This window comes from Amblyomma americanum, chromosome 2 (assembly GCF_052857255.1).
Source record: "Amblyomma americanum isolate KBUSLIRL-KWMA chromosome 2, ASM5285725v1, whole genome shotgun sequence".
NCBI classification, from domain to species: Eukaryota; Metazoa; Arthropoda; class Arachnida; order Ixodida; family Ixodidae; genus Amblyomma; species Amblyomma americanum.
The window spans coordinates 29,779,245-29,803,293 of NC_135498.1; the positions used below are offsets into that span (position 1 = coordinate 29,779,245).

The 24,049-nt window shown below is 44.0% G+C and overlaps 4 protein-coding genes across 6 annotated transcripts in view; 2 read left to right on the top strand and 2 right to left on the bottom strand.

Annotated features, from left to right (window-relative positions):
• Positions 1-2,572, bottom strand: LOC144120899 (bolA-like protein 2). Of its 3 annotated transcripts, none has more exons than XM_077653690.1 (3): positions 2,417-2,572; positions 1,603-1,697; positions 1-211 (listed from the first exon to the last, which is right to left on the bottom strand). In XM_077653690.1, exons 1-3 carry the CDS (start codon positions 2,441-2,443, stop codon positions 112-114), a joined length of 222 nt encoding a protein of 73 aa, XP_077509816.1. In that variant the 5' UTR covers positions 2,444-2,572; the 3' UTR covers positions 1-111. The 3 variants fall into 3 exon arrangements, with proteins under 3 accessions (XP_077509816.1, XP_077509815.1, XP_077509817.1); XM_077653689.1 differs by lacking the exon at positions 2,417-2,572 and adding an exon at positions 2,055-2,259; XM_077653691.1 differs by lacking the exon at positions 2,417-2,572 and adding an exon at positions 2,029-2,263 and having other exon boundaries at positions 92-211.
• On the top strand, positions 1,858-20,928 carry LOC144120898 (uncharacterized). Its single transcript, XM_077653688.1, has 2 exons — positions 1,858-2,057; positions 20,082-20,928. The coding sequence occupies exons 1-2, from the start codon at positions 1,999-2,001 to the stop codon at positions 20,809-20,811; spliced, it is 789 nt and encodes a 262-aa protein (XP_077509814.1). The 5' UTR covers positions 1,858-1,998; the 3' UTR covers positions 20,812-20,928.
• LOC144120893 (ATP-dependent DNA helicase Q5-like) lies at positions 2,520-7,260 on the top strand. Its single transcript, XM_077653682.1, has one exon. It carries the CDS (start codon positions 2,808-2,810, stop codon positions 5,607-5,609), a length of 2,802 nt encoding a protein of 933 aa, XP_077509808.1. The 5' UTR covers positions 2,520-2,807; the 3' UTR covers positions 5,610-7,260.
• The window catches only part of LOC144120894 (two pore channel protein 1-like), a 25,990-nt gene continuing 9,573 nt past the window's right edge, over positions 7,633-24,049 (bottom strand). Inside the window, exons 7-23 of the mRNA XM_077653683.1 lie at positions 23,039-23,073; positions 22,889-22,947; positions 20,949-21,048; positions 18,439-18,619; positions 17,567-17,676; positions 15,618-15,684; positions 15,069-15,113; positions 13,328-13,384; positions 13,093-13,164; positions 12,902-12,974; positions 12,123-12,230; positions 11,498-11,659; positions 11,324-11,418; positions 10,464-10,579; positions 10,192-10,279; positions 9,438-9,634; positions 7,633-8,649 (exon numbers count right to left, since the gene is read on the bottom strand). Coding sequence (XP_077509809.1) covers positions 8,515-8,649; positions 9,438-9,634; positions 10,192-10,279; positions 10,464-10,579; positions 11,324-11,418; positions 11,498-11,659; positions 12,123-12,230; positions 12,902-12,974; positions 13,093-13,164; positions 13,328-13,384; positions 15,069-15,113; positions 15,618-15,684; positions 17,567-17,676; positions 18,439-18,619; positions 20,949-21,048; positions 22,889-22,947; positions 23,039-23,073 — 1,700 coding nt within the window. The 3' untranslated portion in view covers positions 7,633-8,514. The remainder of the gene's footprint in view (positions 8,650-9,437; positions 9,635-10,191; positions 10,280-10,463; positions 10,580-11,323; positions 11,419-11,497; positions 11,660-12,122; positions 12,231-12,901; positions 12,975-13,092; positions 13,165-13,327; positions 13,385-15,068; positions 15,114-15,617; positions 15,685-17,566; positions 17,677-18,438; positions 18,620-20,948; positions 21,049-22,888; positions 22,948-23,038; positions 23,074-24,049) is intronic.

Here is a 24,049-nt window from a genome sequence, read left to right on the forward strand (position 1 = left end):
TTTCTGGACCAAAATTTACTGCATTCAGTGTGCAGCAGTTTCCAAGGTGAAAGCTGTACAAAACTGCATGTGTGTGAGGAGACAGTTGCGGTTAACGAGGCATTACAATAACTATTTTTTACTCTTTTCTTTCCACTGTTCTGGAGTCAAGGTCTTCTGTGAGAAGGCATGGATGAGTTTCAGCTCTTCACTGAGGATGGTGTTGACCATTCTGAAACCAAATAAAATGGCACCAGTGTTAGAGGTACCTATGTGGGAAGTGAAGCGGCAAGGCCTCAAATTGTGATAAATTGCTGTGCACTATTTCTAGACGCCTGCAGGCTTGATGCAGTCAGCAGGGTATACACATTGCATGTTATTGCACTGCACAATGGGAAGCTCGAAATTTTTCTCAACAGCACCTCTACTAATTAAAGCTGTCCTACATTTTCCCTGAACTCTGCACTGCTATAACTTGCTGGGTCAAAAAAAAAAAAAACTTATTCAACTGTCAATTCCAGCGCCTGCGTGGATTCCTAAAATGTGGAGGGGCTGCAGGTCTGCTGCAGCACTTGTTGCACTCTTGACCAATCAAATGTAATGCTGCGTGTTAATAATTATTTGGCAATGTCTTTTGCACACATGAAGGCTCCTTACAAGGAAGCTGCCCAGTGGTGGCATTTTTATTTAATTAACAATAACCATTGCAGCCCGAGCAATGAAGGATGGCATGCGATTGAAAGAAATGTATGATGGGCCGACAAGAATGGTTGGGGCTGCATTAGCATCTTCTAATCCAACAGTGGCCAACAAGAGGTTTCCTTTGCACACCGTTCTTGGATAAAGGTTGCTGGTTACTAAGCGCCATATTCCCACTGTATGTAGTACATGCGAAAGCAGGACGCACTGAAAGATCTGTATTTTGAAGAACAAAATAACGAAGTGGCGACTGTCAGATCTGTTCGAAACAGTCAACATAATACAAGCAAGCGCGCACAACAGCAAAGAAAATAAAATTTTGATTTTTCGTCGTTGTTTGTAGCGAAGCAGTATGAGGAATCCTCACGTCTCACTGGCTTTTGTAAAAGGAAAGTTGCAGTACGCATTAAATGCGAACGAGCCGCTTACTGCCACCCTCAAAACAGCGCACAGGCAAGCAGTGCTTGCATACACTCAACTTCAAGAACTCTATATTAAAATGACTACAGGACATATACGCGCATAATAATAATAATTGGTTTTGGGGGAAAGGAAATGGCGCAGTATCTGTCTCATATATCGTTGGACACCTGAACCGCGCCGTAAGGGAAGGGATAAAGGAGGGAGTGAAAGAAGAAAGGAAGAGGTGCTGTGGTGGAGGGCTCCGGAATAATTTCGACCACCTGGGGATCTTTAACGTGCACTGACATCGCACAGCACACGGGCGCCTTAGCGTTTTTCCTTCATAAAAACGCAGTCGGCGCGGTCGGGTTCGAACCCGGGAACTTCGGATCAGTAGTCGAGCGCCCTAACCACTGAGCCACCGCGGCGGGGAACATGCTATCACTGCGATTAGCGCTGCGCTAAAATGAATTACTTCTATATAAACGAATGAGATTCTTGAATACGACAGGTTATACGCACCTGTGCCTTTCCAAGAGACCCTTTCCATCAAATTTGGGAGAGACGATAACAGCGTTGAACTTGGCGCCACATCCGTCCGAAATATCCTCGATGTCCTGCAACATAAGCTTATTGTTTTTCGCCGCGAGCCAGGCATGTAACAGATGAAAATCGACCGCGTCGCACGAGCGATGATCGTTTGATTACCATCCAAAATCACTAGCTACCACGCATTGGCCACACACGCTGTTTATTTGCGTAACAAGTAAAAACAGCGGAACTCTGCGGCTGCCAGTTGCACGTCACACACGAGCGTTTCTGCTCGTCTGCGCGCTTGAAGCTACTCAAGAGCCGCGCTTTTCACTTCAGCTGATTAGCACATAAATACAGCCTCCAAACGCAGCCCATTCATCAACTATGCAGTACTGCGGCAGCGTGGGCTCTCACCGACGTTTTCCACAGCCGTCACTCACCACGTGAGTAGCTTCAAGCTCCTTCTCGAGCTTTTCTTGCAAGTATTCCTTCGTATATACAGGCATTCTGTCTGCGCGTGCCGTTTCGTTCGAATATCCTTGAGAAGTACAGAGAGTGGAGGACCTCAAATACGCGTCTCGCAGCTGCGGTGAGGCCTGCCCGCTGTCGCCTTTCACGAGTTGCGAGCAGTCAATCAGCGATCAGCGCCCCCTGCTACTCGTCGGTCGCTCATAGGCTGTGTGGCGCTGGCTGTGCATCTGTGCCGACTGCTGCCGGTTACTGCTCGTCACACGAAAGCATGAACGCGCAACGTCACAGCGTCATTGAAGTTCGATCACAGGACGTTTGCAAAGTTACTCGCCTTTCTGGACCTGCTTTTCGTGTGCATGCCACTCGGGTACCCGCAGTTCTCGAATTAGTCAGCCGCGAGCCGTACGCTGGCCGCGGTGGCAACCGTTAGCGTTGTTTCCGAGTGCATGGACGCAGCAACTCTCATCTTCCATCGTCGTTTGGCCGAAGCTCCCGGGAGGATGCCGTCTGCTTCAGCCACTGTGCATCGAGTGCGGCTGCGACAAGGCTTGTAAGCTCCGCCCCGTGTGTTCGCGGTTTGTCCTCGAAGGGCTGAACTCGTTCGTGAACAGAGTTGTAGCTCTTCCTTGTAACGCGAGTCGGACGCGGGCGCCCCATGGACTGATCGAAAGGACGTGTTGGGCTGTTCCGGGCTCGGGACGCACGGTTAGCTACCTGTGAAGATGTCGGATTCGAAGAACGAAGACGTCAAGATGCCCGCGTCGGCAGTCGGCATGGACGCGGACAAGCTATCGCACGCCCTGGGAGATGCCCTGGCAAAAGTGTTTGGGCACAAAGCTTACCGTAGCGGCATGCAGAAGAAGGCGGTCGAGGCGGTGGCGCAGTGCGGCCAGGACGTTTTTGTGTCCATGCCAACCGGTGCGGGCAAATCTCTCTGCTTCCAGCTGCCCGCCGTGGTGACTCCGAAGGAAAGCGTCACCGTGGTGGTGTCGCCCCTCATCGCGCTCATGGCAGACCAGCTCCAGAAGCTGAAGACGCTGGGCATTCGAGCCGAAACCATCAACTCGACCATGAGCTCCTTGGAACGGCAGCGAGTCAGGCGCGACCTGATGAGCATGAGACCCGATACGCGTCTTCTGTACGTGACGCCCGAGCAGGTAGCGAGCGAAAAGTTTCAGGCTGTCCTGAGCGCTCTGTACAAGATAGGCAAGCTCGCACGTTTTGTCGTTGACGAGGCGCACTGCGTGTCCGAATGGGGACACGATTTTAGGCCGGACTATCTCAAACTTGGCAGAGTGCGCGACATGTTTCCCGACGTTCCTATGGTTGCTGCCACTGCCACTGCTTCTGCCAAGGTCTTTGATGACATCCTAGTGCAGCTGAGGCTCCGACAGCCTGTGGCCATATTCAAGACATCCAGTTTTCGCGCTAATCTCTACTATGACGTTGAATTCAAGGAGACACTTGACGAGCCCTTTGAAAACCTGAAAAACTTTGCATTGCGTGCCCTTGGGGAGGGTTGGGATGAAGAGGATGCTAAGCGGAGAGGCAGCGGCATAGTGTATTGCAGAACACGCGACGCCTGCGAGGAAGTGAGCATGAAGCTTTCTTCCCTTGGTCTGCTTACAAAGCCTTATCATGGGGGATTGAAAGCATCAGAAAGAAAAGAGAATCAAGATGAATGGACCAAAGGCACTGTGCCAGTAATTGCTGCTACCATCAGCTTTGGAATGGGTGTAGATCGCGCCATGGTGAGGTTTGTGGCCCACTGGTCAGTGCCGCAGTCTGTTCCGGCATATTATCAAGAGTCTGGCAGAGCCGGACGTGACGGAAGGCCATCATACTGCCGGATTTATTACTCGAGGCAGGACCGCAAGTCCATTGCCTACTTACTCAAAAGAGATGCAAATGGGGCAAAGACTCAGAGGGCGAAGACTGTAGCAGAGATGGCCATGAAATCGTTTGAAAAAATGGCTGAATACTGTGAAGGAATGACTTGTCGTCACACTGTGCTCTGCAGGGAATTTGGAGATGATCTCAAAAGCTGTGAGAGAAACTGTGATGCTTGCACAAAGCCAAAGCAGCTAGAGGCCAGGCTGTCATCCTTCAAGGCTACTCTCTTCACAGGGACAATTAGGAAGGAAAGCAAAAATGGTTTTGACAATGAGCTTTATGGGGGTGGAAGGTTTGGCCAGAAGATGGAGGCAGAAAGCTATGGTGCTGATAGTGGAAGTGATGGCGAAGGTAATGATAGAGTGGCAGCTGCCGAACTTTCAAGACTAATTCAGGACGAGTTTGGGAAGCGTCGAGCGACGAAACCTGAACGGCCAACAAAAAGGACCATCCCCAAGAATTGTTTTGTTCTGGAGCCCAAGTGCTCTGCAATCAACGAAGTTTCTGTTGAAATGCGGCAGGATTATGTCACAAAGCTGAAAGCAGAGATGGAACTGAATTATGCAGCGTACGAATCCTTCAATGATGAGCCGCAGCTGACTCCGAAGGAGATTAAAGACTGTGCTGCCGAGCACGAACTCATGATATTTAAAACAAAGAAGAATGTGCACATGTACAGGAAGGAACTGGTGCACTTGTTTGTTGCACTGAGAGAAGCCACGCGGGCAGTAAAGTTGCATGACCTGCTTTTGAAGTATCACGAACCTAAAGCTTCGACCAAAGAGCCAGAGACCAAGCCTGAGAGATTACAAACCACCTTGAATTTCTTTTCGTCTGCCAATAACGATGCGTCATCACTATCTGAAGAGAGCAGACCAAGCAGTGCCACTGACTTTTCGAACAAGCCTGCACTTGGTGCTAAGAAAGTGGCCACTGATACTTTAAAGCCCACAGAAGCAGAATACTCAGATAATTCTTTGCTCAGTGAAAGCAGTGGCCCCTGTTCTTCCAAAACTGCTGTGCTTAAGCAACCAGACTTGCCGGCCAGAAAAGGCCATGTGATGTCACCAGAGGCAACCCCTCCTAGCACAAGTTTCAGTCCAAAGGAGGACATAGAGAAAACAGCTGAAAAGATAAATGAAAAGATAAAATATTTCTTTGAGCGCTCTCCTGTGAAGGCCAAGAGGAAGGTTGGCCTTGAGAAACCAGATGCGGAAGCATCTCCTCCCAGCAAGAGGACAAAGGTGAACTTGGCTGAAGAGAATTCACGAGAACGGTCTCGGCATTCTGTTGACCCAACAGAATCTAGCATATCTAAGCATCACGACAAGAGGCATCACTCCAGGGAAAAGGAGCACAAGTCAGTCAAAGCAGATGAGTCTAGTCCCAAGAAGCATGCCACCAAGGAAGAGCTGAACCGGGCTGCAAGAAATATTAACCGGTGTCTCTACCCAAAGTACAAAGACAACAGACTCTCAAAGGAGCTCTTCAAGAAAGTGTGCAAACTGCTTTCGCACAAACTGGTCTCTGAGCAGACACTGAATAAGAAGGCGGCTGCAAAGGCGGTTGACAAGCTCTTTGAAGGCCGCGACGTTGTAACAGAAAGTGATGTGGACGAGTTGTTCTCCTAAAGAGAGACCAGGTGTGCATAGCGTCGCCATTCGTGTCAACAGGACTACTTGTTGAATTGGTTGTCACTGGCAGCGTTATTTCCGTTGATACTCCAAGATCTTTATGCAGCATCTCCTTTTGATATGTCTTATCACTGTTTCAATGCGTGTTTGCTATGGAGTGAACTTTTTTTGTTCTTCTTTACACGGAGGAAAGTGTACTGACCACTCCGTAATACGATACAAGCCAGTTATATGGCTATATATTAAGAGCTTCTATAAGCCAAAACCCTTCGTTATGTGGCATTAAAGGGCGTTAATGCAATGGGTGATGTTCTACGTTATGCAATTCAAACCGATTGCCAAGTGCATTGCGGCTGCAGATGACCAAGCCATAAAGCTTTGTGGTGCTGCTGTGGTAATGGTTCGATGTTTTACTTGCTAATTGTACTTGGGTGGCTCTTCAATTAACATTCATCGGCCTGTCTGATGTCATTTTTGTGCTTGTTTAAGATGAGGTGACTGACTGTTATGTCAGACATATGGAAGAAGTTTAAATGCGGCAGCTTTCTCAATTTATGTGAAAGGTTGCCTGAATTTGTGGAGGTTGTGCACGTGTGCTCAGATGTACCTACAGTGCACTGCATTCAATTGGAGTGCAGTGACCTGAATGCAACGTTGTAATGCTACGTGGGCTCAAAGCCATTCAACTATGTTAGCTTGCCAATTACTATGCACTGAATCTCTGCAGAACTCTTTGCTACTGTTCTTGCAACTTGCATTTGCAAAGACTTTCGTAGATAACTGGTACTGGTAAATGGTTATCTAGGAGAGTAGGACAATGCATGTGCTGGAAAAAAAAAACCTTTATTCAATATAGACACGCTTTCGGTTAAGTAAGGTATAGAGGTGACATGCACTGGTAATGTGCAGGTACTTAGTGTTGTGCCTATTGCTGCTAGTCTAAAAGTTGTGAAGACTAGCAGTTGCTATAGCTTTTAATGAAATTCATACTGTTGCTATTTTGAAGTGTTTGATTTCCAGTGTGGTTACCTCTTTGCATCACCTCAGTGTAGAGAAAACTGGGAGCAACTGCACCTTAATGGTCGCTGGGATGATTGTAGCAATGGGGGCATGCTGCAATTTTAGTGTGACCTACTTGAAAAAAAAATTTTTTCAGGTGCTCTTGGCACGTGCAGGACACAAGTGCCAGAAAAATGCGAGCACACCACTCTGTTGGTTCTGTCTGAATGCCTACCTTTCACGTTAGTGTTGAAGTTGCCGTATGGTTACCAGAAACAGATAAGTTGTCTTTGCTAAAGACAGGTTATGATAGGAAGTTGTGCCATTGTTACCAGCATTTAGTATGCAGAGGCTACCTTTTTACTTTGATGTGAGTGACTGCCGTTTGTATCCAGATTGGAGAAGAAGGGATTCTGAAAATATCCCCCAAAAGAGTTGACTGTCATCGCAAATTGTACTTTTGCTATGTGTGCATACAGCAGGTGTGGTGGGACAAAGAAGAAATAGCACTGGGATCTTATACTTGATGCTTGCTGCTGATTGTTTAAAGCCAATCTTGTTTGCAATTTTTACATGCTACCAGTGCATTCAAGAGTCCCTAAATTGCATCACATAGCATCCTGGTTTCCCTATAAAATATTATCTTGGAGTGTGGATTTCTGTGCACCAAGAGCTGTGCCTACGCATGCTGATAACAGTATCATATGCGTTCACCTTGCATAGACTATGGCAATGCTTTTATATGCAGCTCTGTTGGGCACAAATACTGGTGTGACCATTCCTAGATGCTCTTTTAGCTCTACCAGATAGGATTGAGAGCATGATATGTGCTCCATTACGCCGAACCATACTGATGCCTTGAATGAAGTGCTCTAGCCATGGCTCGAAATGGAAGCGGGAACAGGGGTGATGGGGGATTTTTCCTTTCATAAACCTGTCCAAAGATCATGCAGATTCCATTAAAACTGTACCACATATACAGTTGGCCAAAACAAATATGACAAGGTTTACTTATCCCCCGTGAACGTTCTCGGACATTCCACATATTGGTTGTTTCTCTGCACTTGAAGGTGCCAGATGTTATCGCGAGTGAAATTTTTCTTAGTGCAACACTTGCTTCAAATTGACAATGCCAACTTTAGGTATGGCATGAGCACATTGCCTATTTGTAGAGCTAACACAGTATGGGTGCAGAGCAGGTTGCATTTCAAGCCACTCGTGTTAATTCCTACTTGTATTGTGCTCTCCTTACTCTTCAGGATCACACCTGTCGGTCTGGTAGCACTTTGCATAAATGTATAGAATAATGTACCTATGTTAAAATACTATACATATGAAGCTACTTTTAAAGCGTGTGTAGGTGTCTGCCGTCCAAACCCTGTAAGCTGTAGAAGAGTACTGTTCACTGCCCAGTCTCTGCATTCATTCCATATAAACCCAAAGATCACTAAGCGGTGCCATGCAATCTACAATGATTGGCATACAGTTCGTGTGCGTGTAACACAGGCACTGATGAGTCTTGAGAAAAACCCTGAAAGCCGAGTTACGCAGCCTGTAAGCTTTCACAGGGAAGCACGTTATGACAGTAATGTGCATCACTGCAATCAGACAAAATGCAAATGTGGCTTGCAAAGCTTTCACCTATTCCTAAATGTTAAGATTCCTTTGCACTGTAAAAGATTAGGCTCCGGCAGCCAAGCATAAGCAGGACAAGCGTTATAAAATATGTATATTCTTGCGGCTATAAAAAAAGCTTGACAAGGAGTAAAGAATAGGAACTTGCTTGGATAAGTGCCAAAGTTTGCATTTCATCTGGCAGCAGTGATCTTGTAGCAGTGAGCGAGATGTGAATAGCATACAATGTGCTACACAGCTGTACATGTCACACTGAGGCCGTTTGTAGTCATAAGGTAAATGTTCGACGATTTGCGTTGTTTCCTTCCCAGCGGTTTCCACCGTCAGCTTCAGAGCTTTGCATGTTGAGAACAAGCCACTCATTGGAGCGCCTTTCCTCCAGCTCTGCGTGGTCAAGCCACTCCTGTCAATAAAGAAGACAAGCTTGTGTCAGGCGCATGTTTTTAGATATCTGAAGCTGCCAAATATACCTGGCAATGGCCTATAATCAAATTGGGGTGAACAGAAAAAACTATTCAGTCAATGGGTGAGCCATGTACTACTTCATGCAGTAGCATAACAGTAAAATGAAATTGTATAAGGTGTGAATTTTATTTTAAAAAAAGCCTATTTAGAATAATATAGACGACCTTGGTCAATTCAACCTTGCTGGGGCATGAAAAAATTGTTACAGGACAGGCACTGCTGTTTCTGCATCTGGCTTGTCCCTCGGCCACTCTTCACTGCCAATTTCCATAAGTCGGAAACCAGCTACCCTTCACAGGGCACCTGTTTGCAGTTAACATTATTTTCAGTTTGAATTCAAAATTGTATTTGAAACATGTTCTTCAAGTTTGTGCTGCAACCACTTCAGGAATAATCAGTCCTGGCCCGTGGACATCATCACCACCACTGTTGCTAAATTATATTATTAATGATGTCCCAGTTATGCAACTTTGTGGAAGCCGTAATCAACAAATGGTTTTACGAAGCTTTTTCCAAATAAGAATGCAGCCAGATTTCTCGGGGCCAGCATGTTGGCCAAAGATACACAACGGGTAAAGTATCATACTGTCGGCTTGGCCTTGCATGTGAGCAGCACTGTGAATTCAGTTGCTGATGAGATGATGTCAAGCACAGCTTCCACAGCGTGGCACAGTTAAGTACCCCATTTTTACGGCCGTTTCTGGAACAAGCAATGTCGCACTGCACCTTTGTTTCATCAGCATACATCTTGAGGCAAAAGGAAAACTTTGTCTTCCAACGCACTCCTCGAAACACGAGTTGCTGTGAACTGCTGTCCACGTCATAGTTGAGTGGCTGTGGGTTCCTTGATGCTTCAGGAGGCGCACTGCAGAACTGCAGCTCTGCCCTTGACATTGTGGTCTCCACCCTCACCAGGTTGTCTTCTGCATTGAAAGGTGGAGGGTAAAATGTGAACAGCTTTTCTGGAATCGCGTGTAATGCTTCCCACATTATAAGACTCAAAGGAGCAGGAGTTTGCAAAAGTCTCCGGGTCACTTCGCGCACGACCGAAATAGGAAGCGAGTGATTTGATGACAACTCAATTGCACTTCTGGCTCTCTAGATAGACTTCGGACAGTAAGGTAGTCTGTGTGGCAGCTGTTCTAGTTGGATTGTGCATGAAGTTACCTAAGAGTGTCTGGAAAACGCTGTATTGTGGCATCATCTCATCTTTTGCTGCAGCAATGGTATCCATGATTATCATATGACCACAGCCAATGAAACTTATCAAGAAATTGAGCTTAATGAGAGTCTTCTGAAAGCTGTTTGTGCATAAGTATTCTGAATGCTATGTTCTTATTGCAATATCATCATAACAGGTGGAGGCTACCTGTGACAGCATTTATAACAATGTTTACAATGCCTTCTGTCAACAACAGAGCAGTTTGTAATGGCTTATGATGAAACAGTTTTATAGTGACTGGGTGAAATGCTTACTTACCTTTGCTGCCTTTGCCTATCTTCATTTTGTACTGTATTCTGAATATGAAGGCCTCCAACACAAAGGCCACAACAATTTGCAGGACAATCTGAGCAGTGAAAGAGAAAGAATGTGGCATGTTGAGCACACTGCTAAAAAGTTTTTCACAACGAGACAACATGTACTGAGACAATGCACTTGTCCTTCTGTACTTGTCCCACTGTGCGAAACTATTTTATTTGAATTTGTACAAACAAGCCCGCCAACAAGTACAACATTCATTTTTGACTCACCATAGTGATCAGATAGAAGGACATGAAGAAAAGGCGACTAAATTCTGATGTAACTGCCACGTATCCATCCATGATGATGAACCAGTTGTTGACAGCCATCAGGGCAAAGAGCGTCACTGCAAGGGCCAGAAAGTGGCAGGATGGTTGCTTTTTATTTGGTTTCATTCTTCACTTCAACAATTTATTTCTAGATGATAACTGACATCTGTCTTTCTTTAGTATTTCAAGTCTCTATTCGAACCATAGGCACAGAACAGTCCTTCATCTTCAACAGTCCTTCTCACATTCAAAATGTTAGAAGATTTTAGTTAAACATGTAAGGTTCTCATAATGGTTTAAAGGAAAAGGGGCAAAGCCTGCTACAGCTGTAAATGCCTAGAATAAACTTGAGAACATGCTTTAGTCATGTGGTAAAGGATGGCAATAAATTTATTTCACAGCATATGACCCACAAGAAATACCGCAAATGCCCTTCAAATGCTGTCATTGCACTTGTACATATGTCCTAGGGTATGTAGCACACGCACATGCAACTCTTGGAGAGATGGTCACTAGCGGCATGTAATGAGGATTAGCAGAGATGGAGAACTAAGAAGTCAGCGAGCTTAAGGGGTCATTGAGCAGGAGTCTGTTTTGAATTCAGTGTTGAATCAAAGGAGGCTAAGGTTATCAGAGCAACAAGGGTGAATTTTGGACATCACAAGCGCATTCCTAACGTTCTTGAAGACAAGCAAAGTGTGATTAAGGGAAATTCTGAAATGTTAGCTGTTGAGAAGATGGCGCTTGCTATCATTCCAACAACTGCAAAGCACAGGAGCCTCAGCATTTCTTATTTTTTTCTGTTCTTGTACCCTACGTACCGTAGCTGTTGGCCATATTGTGAAAATTCATCAGGTAGAAGTACCCTGGTCCAGACGATGTGTTTGTGGCAAAGTAAAGTTCAACAGTTGTGTTCCTAAGAACAAAAATAAAATATTCATGTTAGTAACAGGGTGTAACATCACAATTTCCTGTGCATTTGCAGCTGTACTTACTTGCAGCAGTCCTCCATGACATACTCTGAGAAGACTTCAATTCCAATGATGGCGAAGAAGTAGTACACAATAACAAGGACGAGCCCGACACTCACAAATCGAGGCATCAGGATGAACACTGTGCCTAAAACATCATGGTAGTTCTTCTTCAACTGAAATAATCTGCAAGCAATTAAAGTAATGTTACACACACACTCACGTGGCATTTGACCTCTTTGAATAAAAGTTGCTCAGCAATCAACACCTTTAACAGCTCATGCCTAAACAAGAAATATAGAAACAGGCCTGCAAAGTTTCTTTTACTGTAGTGTATGCATTATGAAGGCACACAAATTGTGAAATTATGAAGGCACACAAATACAGCACAGAATTTCACATAATAAGTAGTAAGTGAAAAGCAAATGCAGAACATTAGACTTTTAATGTTATCCTTAGTTTGCTGAGAATTAGGCATGTCAATGAAAACGCAGGTTTTTGCCCAAATGCTGTCTGTTGCTTGGGGTTACCAGTGTATGCTCAGAAATGCAAACGGCTCGACCATTTACCAGTGAATTTTTTGCAGGCAGATGTAGCAGGCACATAACGCAGTAGCAAAATTTGCAAAAAATCCGAAATCGTAACTTACTTGAGAAGGCGCAGTGAACGAAATATGAGTATTCGCAACAAGTTGGCATCCAAGAAAGCACCAATGGACCCAAACACGATAGCAGCCACGATGATTACAAAGTCAAACCTTGCACATGAAAAACAAAAAAAACAAGTTGGCTGTTGAGACAAGGATCACCTAGTAATTACTTATTCGTTTTGTACTAAGCTGAAGCATTGTAAAGCTACATAGAACAGTGAAAACTTGTTATCTGAAACGAAAGTTGCAAGGAAGCTGTTCAACTGCAGTCTATAAACAGAATAGAAACTAGCCTTAATATTCAATGAAAAGGCAGAATAGGTGTCAATGCAGGCATGTGTCCAAAGAGGGGCCCCGAGGGGGCCTTACGCTCCCTCCATTAAATTCTTATCGCAGTGCTCATGTACGGCTTGCTTCACCCAGAAGGGATCGCTGTCTTCCTGATACAAGACATTACCTTGGGGCCCCTCCCACAAAGAAAATTTTGGCTGCATGCCTGCATCAACAAAAGCAACAATACTTTTGGTCAAGCAAACAACTGGAACCAAAACGACGTCAGTGATTGTTGAATGCAAATAAGGCACGTAAAACGGGTGGACTAACCTTTAAAAGAGTAGGTGCTGATTAATAAAAGAAAATATATTTCTACTTTTTCTGATTTTCTAGAAACTCTCCCTACTTCTTTCAAAAATCGCATTTCTATAAATAAAATTTCTGAATTTCTAAAAACTCTTTCCAGTTCTTTCAAATTGCATTTCTGTAACCAATGTCTCACTTACTTGTTCCAACCTTTGTGGAAGTAGTCGGCCACACCAAAGGCTGCTATCTTCAGAAGCATCTCAGCAAGGTAAACTGTGGCAAAAACGTGAGAGCTTTAGTAGGATGCAGCCTGTTGTTAAGCATGCGAGCGTCAAGAATCCATTCTTTTGGACCATAAATGTTGGGCCCATTGTCTAAAATAAGCACTTACATATTAGCAATCCAACAAGAAGCCACGCTGAAAATCCAGTTCTGCCATCTCCCAAGAAAGATGACGACCCATCTGCGCAAAATTAAATATACACCTTAAACCTAACACGGACCTTGACACATGCAATGTACACATTTGGCTATAACACAAGCCTTTATAGCTTACAAGAGCTGCAATTTTAGCAGCTGCTGATGCAGGAGCAAGCATGAAAGGACGGTTGGGGATGCAGTCTTACTTGTGAACTGTGTGATTTCCACTATGTGCCACAGAAAGCTGGCCGTAATGACAAGATCTGAAAACAAGAGATGAACTTTGCACTTGTGATCACAAGACCTTAATTTTTCGTACAGCCTCTCAGTCACAAATTGTGTCCTGTCACATGCATGCAAATTGACTAATGAGTGTACTTAGAGAGAGATAACATTAAGGGGCAGATACCAAGCAGCCATTCCCACCTAATAAAAGATACAGCTGTGAATACAAAGCCCAAGATCATATACTGGATGCCCCATCCCTGCCCCCCCCCAAATTTCGCGCTAGTCGTTAACTGCTAGAAGTGATGCATAATGCAATAATATATATTCTTGAGCTACCCGGCGCCATGTCTCGGTGCTTAGGAATTCAAATGCTGAGCCCAAGGACGTCGGGATCAAATTACAGCCTCGGTAGCTGGAAGCGAAACGTTAGATGGTTGTGTGCTGTGCGAGCCAGTGAACGATAAAAACCCCAGGTCATCAAAATTTATCTGAAGCCCTTTCCTACAGTGGCTCTTTCTCCCTTTCGTTTTTCACTTACTCCTTCATTCCTTCCTTCACAGTCATCACCATCATCAGCCTGACTACACCCACTGCAGGGCAAAGGCCTCTCCCATGTCTCTCCGATTACCCTGTCTTTTGCCAGCTGCATCCACCGTATCCCCACAAACTTTTTAATCTCATTCACCCACCTAACTTTCTGCCACCCCGTGCTACGCTTGCCTTCTCTTGGAATCCACTCCGTTACCCTTAAGGACCAGCAGTTATCTTGCCTTCCCATTACATGCCCTGCCCAAGCCCATTTCTTCCTCTTGATTTCGACTAGGATGTCATTAACCCGCGTTTGTTCCCTCACCCACTCTGTCCGCTTCCAGTCTCTTAACATTATACCTACCATTTTTCTTTCCATAGCTCGCTGCGTTGTCCTCAACTTGAGCTGAACCCTTTTCATTAGCCTCCATATTTCTGCCCCATAGGCGAGTGCTAGCAAGATACAACTGTTGTATAATTTTCTCTTGCGGGATACTGGTAAACTGCCATTCATGATCTGAGAAAACCTGCTATATGCACTCCACCCCACTCTTATTCTTCTAGTTACTTCCCTCTCATGATCCATCATGAGTGAGACAGTGTCCCTTTACTTTTGCTCATAACCAGTTGAATATTTATATCCCTGAGCTCTTTATTTGCATTGCTGATACATTCAGAAGAACTCTCTAATTTCTTTTGTATTGTGTAACTGCTCAAGCAGTCTGAATAGCTTTCTGAATAGGCACACCTTACTCATAAAGCATGCACTCTCTTGTGCAGGTACCCAACTGCTTTTATCACAAATGGTCAAATGCTGGCCTGCATTCTCTGTATGCCCAAGCCTTAATTGAAAGGCTGAGGCATACAGAGCTTCTTGAAAGCAGTAGCAAGAAAGTTGTTTGGGGTCACATTTACAGGGAATGGCCCATTATACTGAACAGTTAGCCCAAGAAATCAGCAGACTGTGCATAAGCTCAAAGCACGTACAGAACTATTAGACAGACTCACAAATAATGACTGGGTAGTGGCAGGAAAGGTCTGAAGCGAGAACAGATGAGCAAGAACTACAGGCGCAAGCTTACAGGTCCCTGGTCAGGAAAAAGCAGGAAGATTAAAGCAGGTGAAAAGATAGTTACATGACAGTAACTGACGTTTTTTGCACACACAAAAAACATACTGTCTCTCACTTACATATAATAACATTGCTCCATTTCCAAGTGATCACCTTGTAAGCACCTACAGTAAAAAAAAAAAAAGTAATTATTTTGAACACGTTCGAAACTTTACAAGCACGATTCTTGTGCGAGGCAACATACACAACATGCCACAGGCAGGGAGATGCACTGTGGAGATCAAAAGTGTGGAATACCACATGAGCTTAGTCTAAATTGCGTTGTGCCACTACGTCAAAGCTATGGGTGATGTCAAGTTAAATGTGGTGCCATTTTTATTTGCAGGCATGTCACATGTCAGTTCCTTTGATTTATGCGTCACACTCCTGCTTATCGAAAGCACTGAACACTTAAACTACAATACAGTTTAGCTGAAGCTTGCGCGGTGTTGCTCGTGACAGTGCTTTTTAGCACAGCTACAGTGATTTGTCTTTGATGGCTTACACTATTTAATAGTTACAGCTCTCCCCGCTGCACCAAAGATTTTGGCACGAAAACATCACAGTGCGTAATAAACAGTTTAAAAAACAGCTTTGAAACGTGAGTGACGAAGGTGCTGCTGTCATACCTTCAAACAGTTTTCTCTCAAATGGCCTCTTCAGTTCGTTAAACCAAGGGTAGTCTGACCATTTTCGCTAAGGAAAGAAAAGGAGAAACAAAAGAGAGGCGTGGTCACTACCAGTCACCATCAATCAGTTTCTTCTGAACTACAATGTTTAAAAAGAAATAATGAACCCATGTCTAAAATTGTGAGTGGCTTATAATTATGTAAGTGTGCCATGTAGAGGAAATCATGAAAATTTGACAGAAAGCATCGTTTCCAATATAAATTCTTTTGGGCTCTTTCCTCAAAGTAGAGCTACATTACAGGTTCTTTTTGCATCAAAGAGTGCTTGCGTTAAGAATTTTATGCAGTGTTAATACCTATCTGCAGATGCGACACAATTAGTATAGTGCTTAAAAAGTGCAGCATGGGAGATGATCATTACTTCAATAAAAAAGTCACAATAAAATGAATGCTACGTGAACAAAAAAAGTGATGGTCGATTTGCATAGTTAGGCGAAATGCGAATCAGTTGCGCTAGCAGTTCGGTTTTCCCTTTGGTTCCGATGCTCAGATCCAGTGCTCACGGATGTCAGTTGTTCGGATAGCGATAATGGGTTAATGTCCATATGTGTGTAATTGGCCATTCTCTCCATACATAGATCCTTGGGATTCTTCCCACCACTCCTGGCGCAGTGGTGCAGAGGTCAAGCGATGCGCCGCTACCCTTCTATGGCAGGTGCTGCCATAGGTGGGACTGCCATCAGTTTGGTTGCGACCCAGGTTGCTCTTCATGAGCTGCCTCTCATAATTAAATGAGCTCCCACCCGACACGGTGGTCAGGTTGCTAAGTATATGCATATAGTTACTAAGTTGTATGTATATATATATAGTTACGAAAGTAGCTTGCATTGGCTTTCGCAGGGAAAAGGTTAAGTGAAGTAGGCACTTCTACAGACACATTTATTGTCGACGTTTTGACCACGGTGCGGTCTTCCGCAGGACTGCAGTGGTATCGCGTCAGATTGACGTTTTAAGTTTGTGAACTGCAGAGGAGGACGGAAAGGAAGGTAACACACAAACAGCAGCAGCAGTTGAAAAAATTTAATAAAAGTGGGGGTGAGGGGAGCAGACAGGGACAAGATTGGGGAGGAAGAAAAAAATACAGAAAGAAAGAAGAAAACCAGCAAGGAAGGACAGTGATAAAAAGAGATGGTGGAACGAGAGAAAGGGAGAGGAAGCCGGTGCAGGGGACATGGGCAGCGCGGCAACGACAGGCACATGGAAACAATCAAAATACACAAACAAAATGCAAAGATGGGCGCCACTGTGCGTGGCCAAAGAGGCGCCGATGCGATGCGCAAATGACACTGGCAGCGACGAACAGGCCAAACCAGGCGCCTTTTGGGAGGGGACTTCACTAATTTCCCGTGAGCCGAGAGTTGGAATGTTAGGGGAAGAATGGGTTACGTTGTCACGAGAACGTGGGTAAAAACACGCGTCAAGGGGTCTGGGCTTCAGTGAACAATGCATCCTCCCCGCAGCTCAGGTTGATTCTCCCAGGGCGGTCGTCGAACGAACTTTGTAGGGAATACCTGTTTGTAGCGGCGGAGGGCCAGGCTGTGTACAAAGCTTTCAAGTTCTCCCAAGAAAAAAAGAAAAAGAAACAGCGAGTAAGGACGGTCAAAGTTCATCAATACTGCACGAGGCAGGATAGTGTAAGGAGGGGTATGAAGGCCTGGGATGTAATGTATACTAGGATCGAGTTACAAAAGGGTGTGCATATGTGTGTGTGTGTGTGTATGCGTACATGCGTGCGTGTGCGTGTGTAAACACACACACACACACCTGGGCAGGTGAGCAGCCTGCCACAAATCTGGCTTCAAACAAACAGAGAGACACACAACAGCTAAATGCGGGGAATGGCCATTATAGGTGCTAGCACACGTAAAAAGAATTCTGATTTTACTTGCCTCCCACGTAAGCTTGCTGGCTTCATACACTTGAAGGAACTCCTCTTGGCTCAGAAATCCATTCTTGGCTGTGTCCATGCTCTTGAACATCAAGTAGACGTCTCTCCGTTCTGTGCACAAGCAAAGACATGGAAGGATTTTAGAGACGTACCCAGCCAACGCCCAGCAGAAAAAGAAGAGGAGCAGACATATTGAGCTACTATTCTGGCACGCATACTAGCTATTAGCCGAGGCTTTAGTGTGCAAATCTAAAAACACCATTGCTACAAGAATCATGATAATATCAACAGATCAGACCATGCAAGAAACTGTATTTCTTGCAGTGGCAAAAATTGGCAGCCTATTCTGCTCATGTTCATTTTTGTTGACATGCAGCATGCATGCTATCCAAAGTCTTTGCATCTTAACCCTTCCCTCTTTCTCTTATGCATCCCAAGCTTAAGTAAGGCACATTATTTTGCTACAAAAAGTAACATACACCTCCGATGCCATCTCAGATCGCATTAGCTTCATTGAAACTTTTACTGCCTTTAAAGCAAACACTCCCGCTGTTTCTGCTTTCAAAGGCTTTAGAATAAACCTAGGGTACAGGTATAAAAAGTTCTATATTCACATTTACACCACAACTACTATGCAGGTTTGGCCGTGATGACATAATGGGAAAGATGGGTCAGATGTCGTCACAAAGCCATTACCCCATTTGTGACATTAAGCAATCAATGCAGACCGAAATGGACATGCTCACTTAGTGAATGCTTCTAGAATATAGCTATGCCTACAACTCCGCCAGTCACAGGCACATGCGCAACTCATTTCACCACCAAACTGGAGGTCACGTGAAGTGTGCAATTAAGAAGTGGAGGAGGGCTCACTGGCACGTGGCTTGTAGTACTTCATGAGGCCCTCAAAGTGGCAGAAGTAGAGGCATGACGGAGAGGACCGGTTGACGAGGAGGCGGAAAGCCTGATGGCAGGCCTTCCTGCGGTGCAGGAGCAGCTTGCGGAACTTTTCTTTCTCCAGGGATGAGAAGCGCTCATAGACAACTGCAAGCACCTGTGTGAATTTTGACAAGACATGCATTTTCACCACGATTTAAGGCTGCCTAAGTGAACCTGTCACTGTAAACAGTTAACGAATTTCAACAAACAAGTTCATTTCGCATTCGATACATGTGCCCAAGGCACAGCAGATATTTCACTGTGAATGTGTATATATAGCTGCAGGTTTTCTTTTCTCATTTCTTTTCTACATGCACAACAAATGAGATGAAAAGAGCCATTATGGAAAACAACTGCATTATTAGTAAAATAAGTGCCCACATCTATTTCTGTGCCAACTGACCTCTCCTTCTTTCAATAAATTCACATAACACTTTTTAGGTGGCGTATTAAGATGATAATATAGTATCCTTCAGCAAGGACAGACCACTATGCCACGAGGGCAGTGGCAGTGTGCTCCACAGCAAATGCATTTTATTGAAGAAATTAGCAGCATGTATAGGTTGATGAATGGATGCAAGAATACTCTCCTAATGAACAAGCATTCCTGATGCGTGTCCACAGTGCAGACAGTACATCTCTGCCTCAGACTTACTATGGCTATGCACATGTAATTTGCATGTGGCATTAGCTCAACAGCCTTTCATAGCTTTCTCAATAAGCAACCTAGATACACTGCTGAAACTCATCAGTGACCCTTTTTCCATTACATGTGCAAGATTTAAAAAGCATATGCCATCCGAAGCCCTCCACTACAGTGCCCCTTTCTCTCTCCTTGCTTTCACGCCCTCCTTTATGCCTTCCCTCATGGCACAGTTGAGGTGTCCAGTGAGAAGTGAGATAATTACTGCATCTTTCCTTTCCTAAGAAAGGGAAACCGTCATACAACTAAATTAGTACTTCTTCTGTGAAAATTGTTGTGATCTTCCAAAAATGGTCATTAGAGACGGTTGACATCTAGCAGCGACTACTGTGACGTGCTCCACTGTTTGGATAAAACAAGCCTTTGCAAAATCCATGGGCATATGTTTCAGGCAGCAAGATGTGTAGCATGCTTTCACCGCTGCAGGGTTCGCCAGCGTGTTTGCTCTGTATTGATCGACCCACTCTAGGAATGGGACACTGCATGAGCCTCTAGGTTTTGCTTTCAAAAGAACAGATGCTCTTAGTTCAACTTTTAGCTACTGGCATCATGCAGGTGCATATCACAACACATAGACACAGTACAATAAAGTTTAGTGTGGTATTCATAGTGTACAATACTGCATTGCATAACATGTAATGGCCAGCCAAATAAAGAGCATTAAATTTCAAGTGCTGGGTACTTGATAAACGCAGCATCTGCAATTTGAAGTGAAAATATAACTCGATGCTTTCAAATAAATTGTCTACACAGCAAACTGACCAGATAATTAACTGAAATAGGCCATAGCATAAGTGAAGCAATGCAGCATTGTGACTGCAACATTACTTAGTGCCAATTTTGGTTGTGCCACTAAAATGCCAATAAAATGCAGCACTGCAGTGACAAGGCGGACAAAAGTGATGAGGGACGACCTTCCACTGCTCGACTTTGCTGCTGTCAAGGAACACTGGCTCAAGTCAAACAAAATCTTCATGCTGGACTATGATGGGACACTGAATCCAGTACAATCCAAACCTCACAACGCACAGCCCAGTGCCAAGCTGATTGATCTGCTGATCAGGTTCAATAAGAAAGCGAGGGCAGTGATATGCACTGGAAGGCAGAAAGAACAGGTTGACGGATGGTTTCCAGCTGAGATAGAAATCTACGCAGAGCACGGAGCCTACCACAGGAAGGACGGCATCTGGAGCAGGGAGGGACAGCCCCTGGACCTGACGAAGTGCACTGCAATCATGGAGGAGTACAAAATGCAGTCGCCGGACATTGTTCTGGAGGTAAAGAGCACTGCCCTGGCATTCCACTACCATAGAGTGCACAGCTTCGACCCAAAAGAGATGGTGACGCGACTGAAGCAGCTTGTGGGCGACGCAGTGATAGAGGGCAAGGGCATTGTTGATGTGCGCACCGTGAGCAAAGATGTGCCCTGTGCACACATAAAGCCAGCGATGTGCGCAGGTGACGACGTGACTGACGAGGACATGTTTGATGTGTGCACCGGCCTGTCCATCCGTGTGGGCAGGGCTCCTTCCAAGGTGGACTACTACGTTGAAAGTGTGACCGACATCCATAGGCTGCTAGAGGAGCTAATTGAAATCAGCTAAGAATTCTCATCTAGGAATGTACAGAACAGGAGTTTAAAGGACCACATAGAAGGTACTGTGACCCATAAAAAAAGCATGTGTGTTGCGAAAGCACTGTTTTCATTAATGATCACAGCTGAACTGTGTCCGTCACTCACCAAGTTCATCAGGAAGTAGAGATGAACCAGCAGAAACACAACGAAAAATAGCGCAGCCCATTTGGAATTGGCATAGTATGGTATCATCACATCAGGAAAGCTGGAAAAAAGGAACACATGCACTTAGGTGGCATGAACATAAAGTGTGTGGCCAGATTTTTTAAAGTAGTTGCTGAGCTATGCACAAAGCTGAACTTTCTTGATGCTTACAATCACACTTTTTTGATGACTGATCCCACCCTGTGTTTGTAAATGTATATAAGTAGCTAGAGTGGCATTCCATAAGTTTTGCCTCCCGTAGCTTTTTTTTTCTTAAGGAATGGAATTGACAGTAAATTTGAACTGAAGTTTAGAATGTCCTCCTTCCCAGGAGCACAGTGCTCTGTGATGTAGTCCCTAGCAGCAGCAATCTATTTCCACCACTGGCACATGCTGCTATTAAAGAAGAATGAGAGTAACTGTTGTTTACATCAATGGTACAAAACACTTTATAGCCTGCACCATGAGCAAAAGACAAAGGAACATTTAAAGGGTACAAGCTTCATGAGGCGGATAGGTCATCAATGCAATGCACCATAGATGTCCTCAACGACCGCTGTCATTCTTCTACAATGACATGCGAAGGCTATTGCACCAATGGTAAAAGCACATTGCTACTTACAGGGACTATCGAGAAGCAATGTGCTCCAGTTAAAGAGGACATCCCAGACTAGCATTTCGATGTAGCATCTTTCAATTCCATCAGTTAATAAATAAAAGCTGCCACCGAGAAGACAGAGCCATATCGATCACATGTCATATATGCACACTATATAACTTATTAGGCTGGTAGCAAATCAAGGATGAGTGCAAAGAAAAGATTTAAAAAAATACACCACAAAATGAAGGCAACAAGGCGACTGATAGGCAAATTGGTACTTCAAAAGCATACAATCACAGCGCTTACATCAGCACATGTACACAGTGAAAAGAGCCATTTAATTATGAAAGCAATATTTAAATGAAGCACCAGCAGCATTCAGCTCAATATATGTTTTTGTTTTCAGGAAAAGCATTCTTCATTTAACCTCACACAGGTGCTGTTACTATATTATCCTGTTATGCTTTAAATCATGCACAAAAACAGTTTCACCGAAGACAAGGTTGCAATTTTTGTAATTATGTTGCCGTGGGAGTGCTTTTTACATGTCTCGTATCTCTCCTCTATGTAAACAGTGTGTCCTGGCCACTCTGAAACAACAGGAAGAGATAAAGGCGCACTGCTAGCTATCAGGCACACACGCCCCAAGGAGAACACTTCCTGCTATGCGTGCACCTTGGTCATTCAGCACGAATAGAAGAAAGCACAGAACTCTATGATGTACGGAGAGCATTAATTATGTATAAAGAAAATGAGAGCCGCCCTATCTGAGAAAGCTGTATAAGCTAGTGCACACAAATCATGTGAGCTTTTTCAGAGCAACGAACAGTAATAAAACCACAGAGATAAAACTTGAATAAATTAACAGTCGAGTTGTACCTCACGCCATCATACAAGTCATAGCTGCATTAGAACAATTATAATTAGCAAAGATAGCCTTCTGAAAAAGTTATGAAACTAATCTAGGGTAGGTGCTTTAGCACAGCTGTGATAGTCAGCATCTCGTTTATTTTTTATTCATTGCTAGATTAAGATCAACTCACTGAAGTATCAGTATAAAATTCTTGGACCATATGAAAGACTTTTGTGCATGGCTATACAGCAGCTGATTGTGCATGTCATACTTGTGTTTAGTAACCCAGCCAGCTCTATCCAACTCACTAAATGTGCTTAAGCCAAGTTTATTTCTTTGCAGTTCAGTCTGATGAAGAAAAACTTAGCATATGATGTTACATCAATGTTCACCCTCTCTAGTATGCAAAAACTATAAGTGCCGTGCAAAAAAATGTCAGTTGCTCACTTTGATGTTGTCAACAACACAAAGAGATTCACAAGGCTATCATAGAGTGTACTGAAGTACTGCAAAAGAAAGAAAAATTGGCATTCATAAACAACTTCACCTGTCAACATGTAAGCAATATTTTATGTAAACAACTGCAGGTATACTCACAGGCTGGTTGCCGACAAATGAGAAAATATGATATCCTGAAATACGAAAGTGGTAATAAATGTTACTTTCCAAAGTTACCTCACTGACGAACAGTACAACAAGGGCAGCCTATAATATAATATTTCTAACTATAATATAATATTCCTTCAGCAGCATGTCTTTTCATTTTAGCCTGCCTACATTTGTTCATCTCCATTAATAATCAGCAGTTTTAACTCATATTTTCAATCATTGTTCAAGGTGACTTATTATAGAAGAAAAATATGCATTGTATTGAGAAAAAAAAATTGTCAATAGTATATGTGTTAATGATGAAAATGCAACCAAAATGGGCTGCAATGAACCAAGTACACAATATGCACCACTCTGACAGCGATCAGCATAAAAAAAAAGGCAAAACAAAAGAGCCACAGTTCACATAAAGGAAGACAGCTGTATGTAGCACACATATTTAAGTCAGGTCATTGAACTCATCACCTTCGAGCTCATATGTGTGTTGTTGGTCGATCCTCTCGTGCTTATTGGCATAAAACTACCGCAAGCCACATAGAAAGCTGAGGTAAATGCATTAATGACATGCCATGAGTGCAGCAAATTGAAGCAGTTTGTGAAAATCAGTACATGCTAGACAGTTAACATTCCAGATTCCAGTTTATCTTCAACATACATGGCATCATGACATACCAGTGAATAATTTAATCACCTCACTTCTTAAGGAGCTAGTTTAACATGCCAGTGAATAATTTAATCACCTCACTTCTTAAGGAGCTAGTTTAACTCAGAGTCTGACCAGGGGAATATTTATGGGCAACTCTTGGAGGGAGAGAGTGGTCCCATGCACACAACGCTCTATTTTAACTTTATTTGCAGCAAAAAAGAAAGGGATTGGGGGGGGGGGGGGGTCAGGTCTGTACAGGTTGTTCACGAAAAATTTCTTCCTTGAAGAGAGTACGACTGCCCCACCCCCTATCCTTCCCATAAATTTAACCACTTCTGGATCTAACAAAAAAA

Excerpts from the sequence above, each read along its gene's own strand:
- LOC144120893 (XM_077653682.1), top strand. The coding sequence starts at position 2,808 with ATGTCGGATTCGAAGAACGAAGACGTCAAGATGCCCGCGTCGGCAGTC.
- LOC144120899 (XM_077653689.1), bottom strand. The coding sequence starts at position 2,120 with ATGCCTGTATATACGAAGGAATACTTGCAAGAAAAGCTCGAGAAGGAG. Across the intron at positions 1,698-2,054 it reads AGCTTGAAGCTACTCACGTG|GACATCGAGGATATTTCGGA; the intron begins GTGAGTGACGGC and ends CTTATGTTGCAG. Across the intron at positions 212-1,602 it reads GGTCTCTTGGAAAGGCACAG|AATGGTCAACACCATCCTCA; the intron begins GTGCGTATAACC and ends ATTTGGTTTCAG.
- LOC144120898 (XM_077653688.1), top strand. The coding sequence starts at position 1,999 with ATGCAGTACTGCGGCAGCGTGGGCTCTCACCGACGTTTTCCACAGCCG. Across the intron at positions 2,058-20,081 it reads CCACAGCCGTCACTCACCAC|CACTGCAGTGACAAGGCGGA; the intron begins GTGAGTAGCTTC and ends AATAAAATGCAG.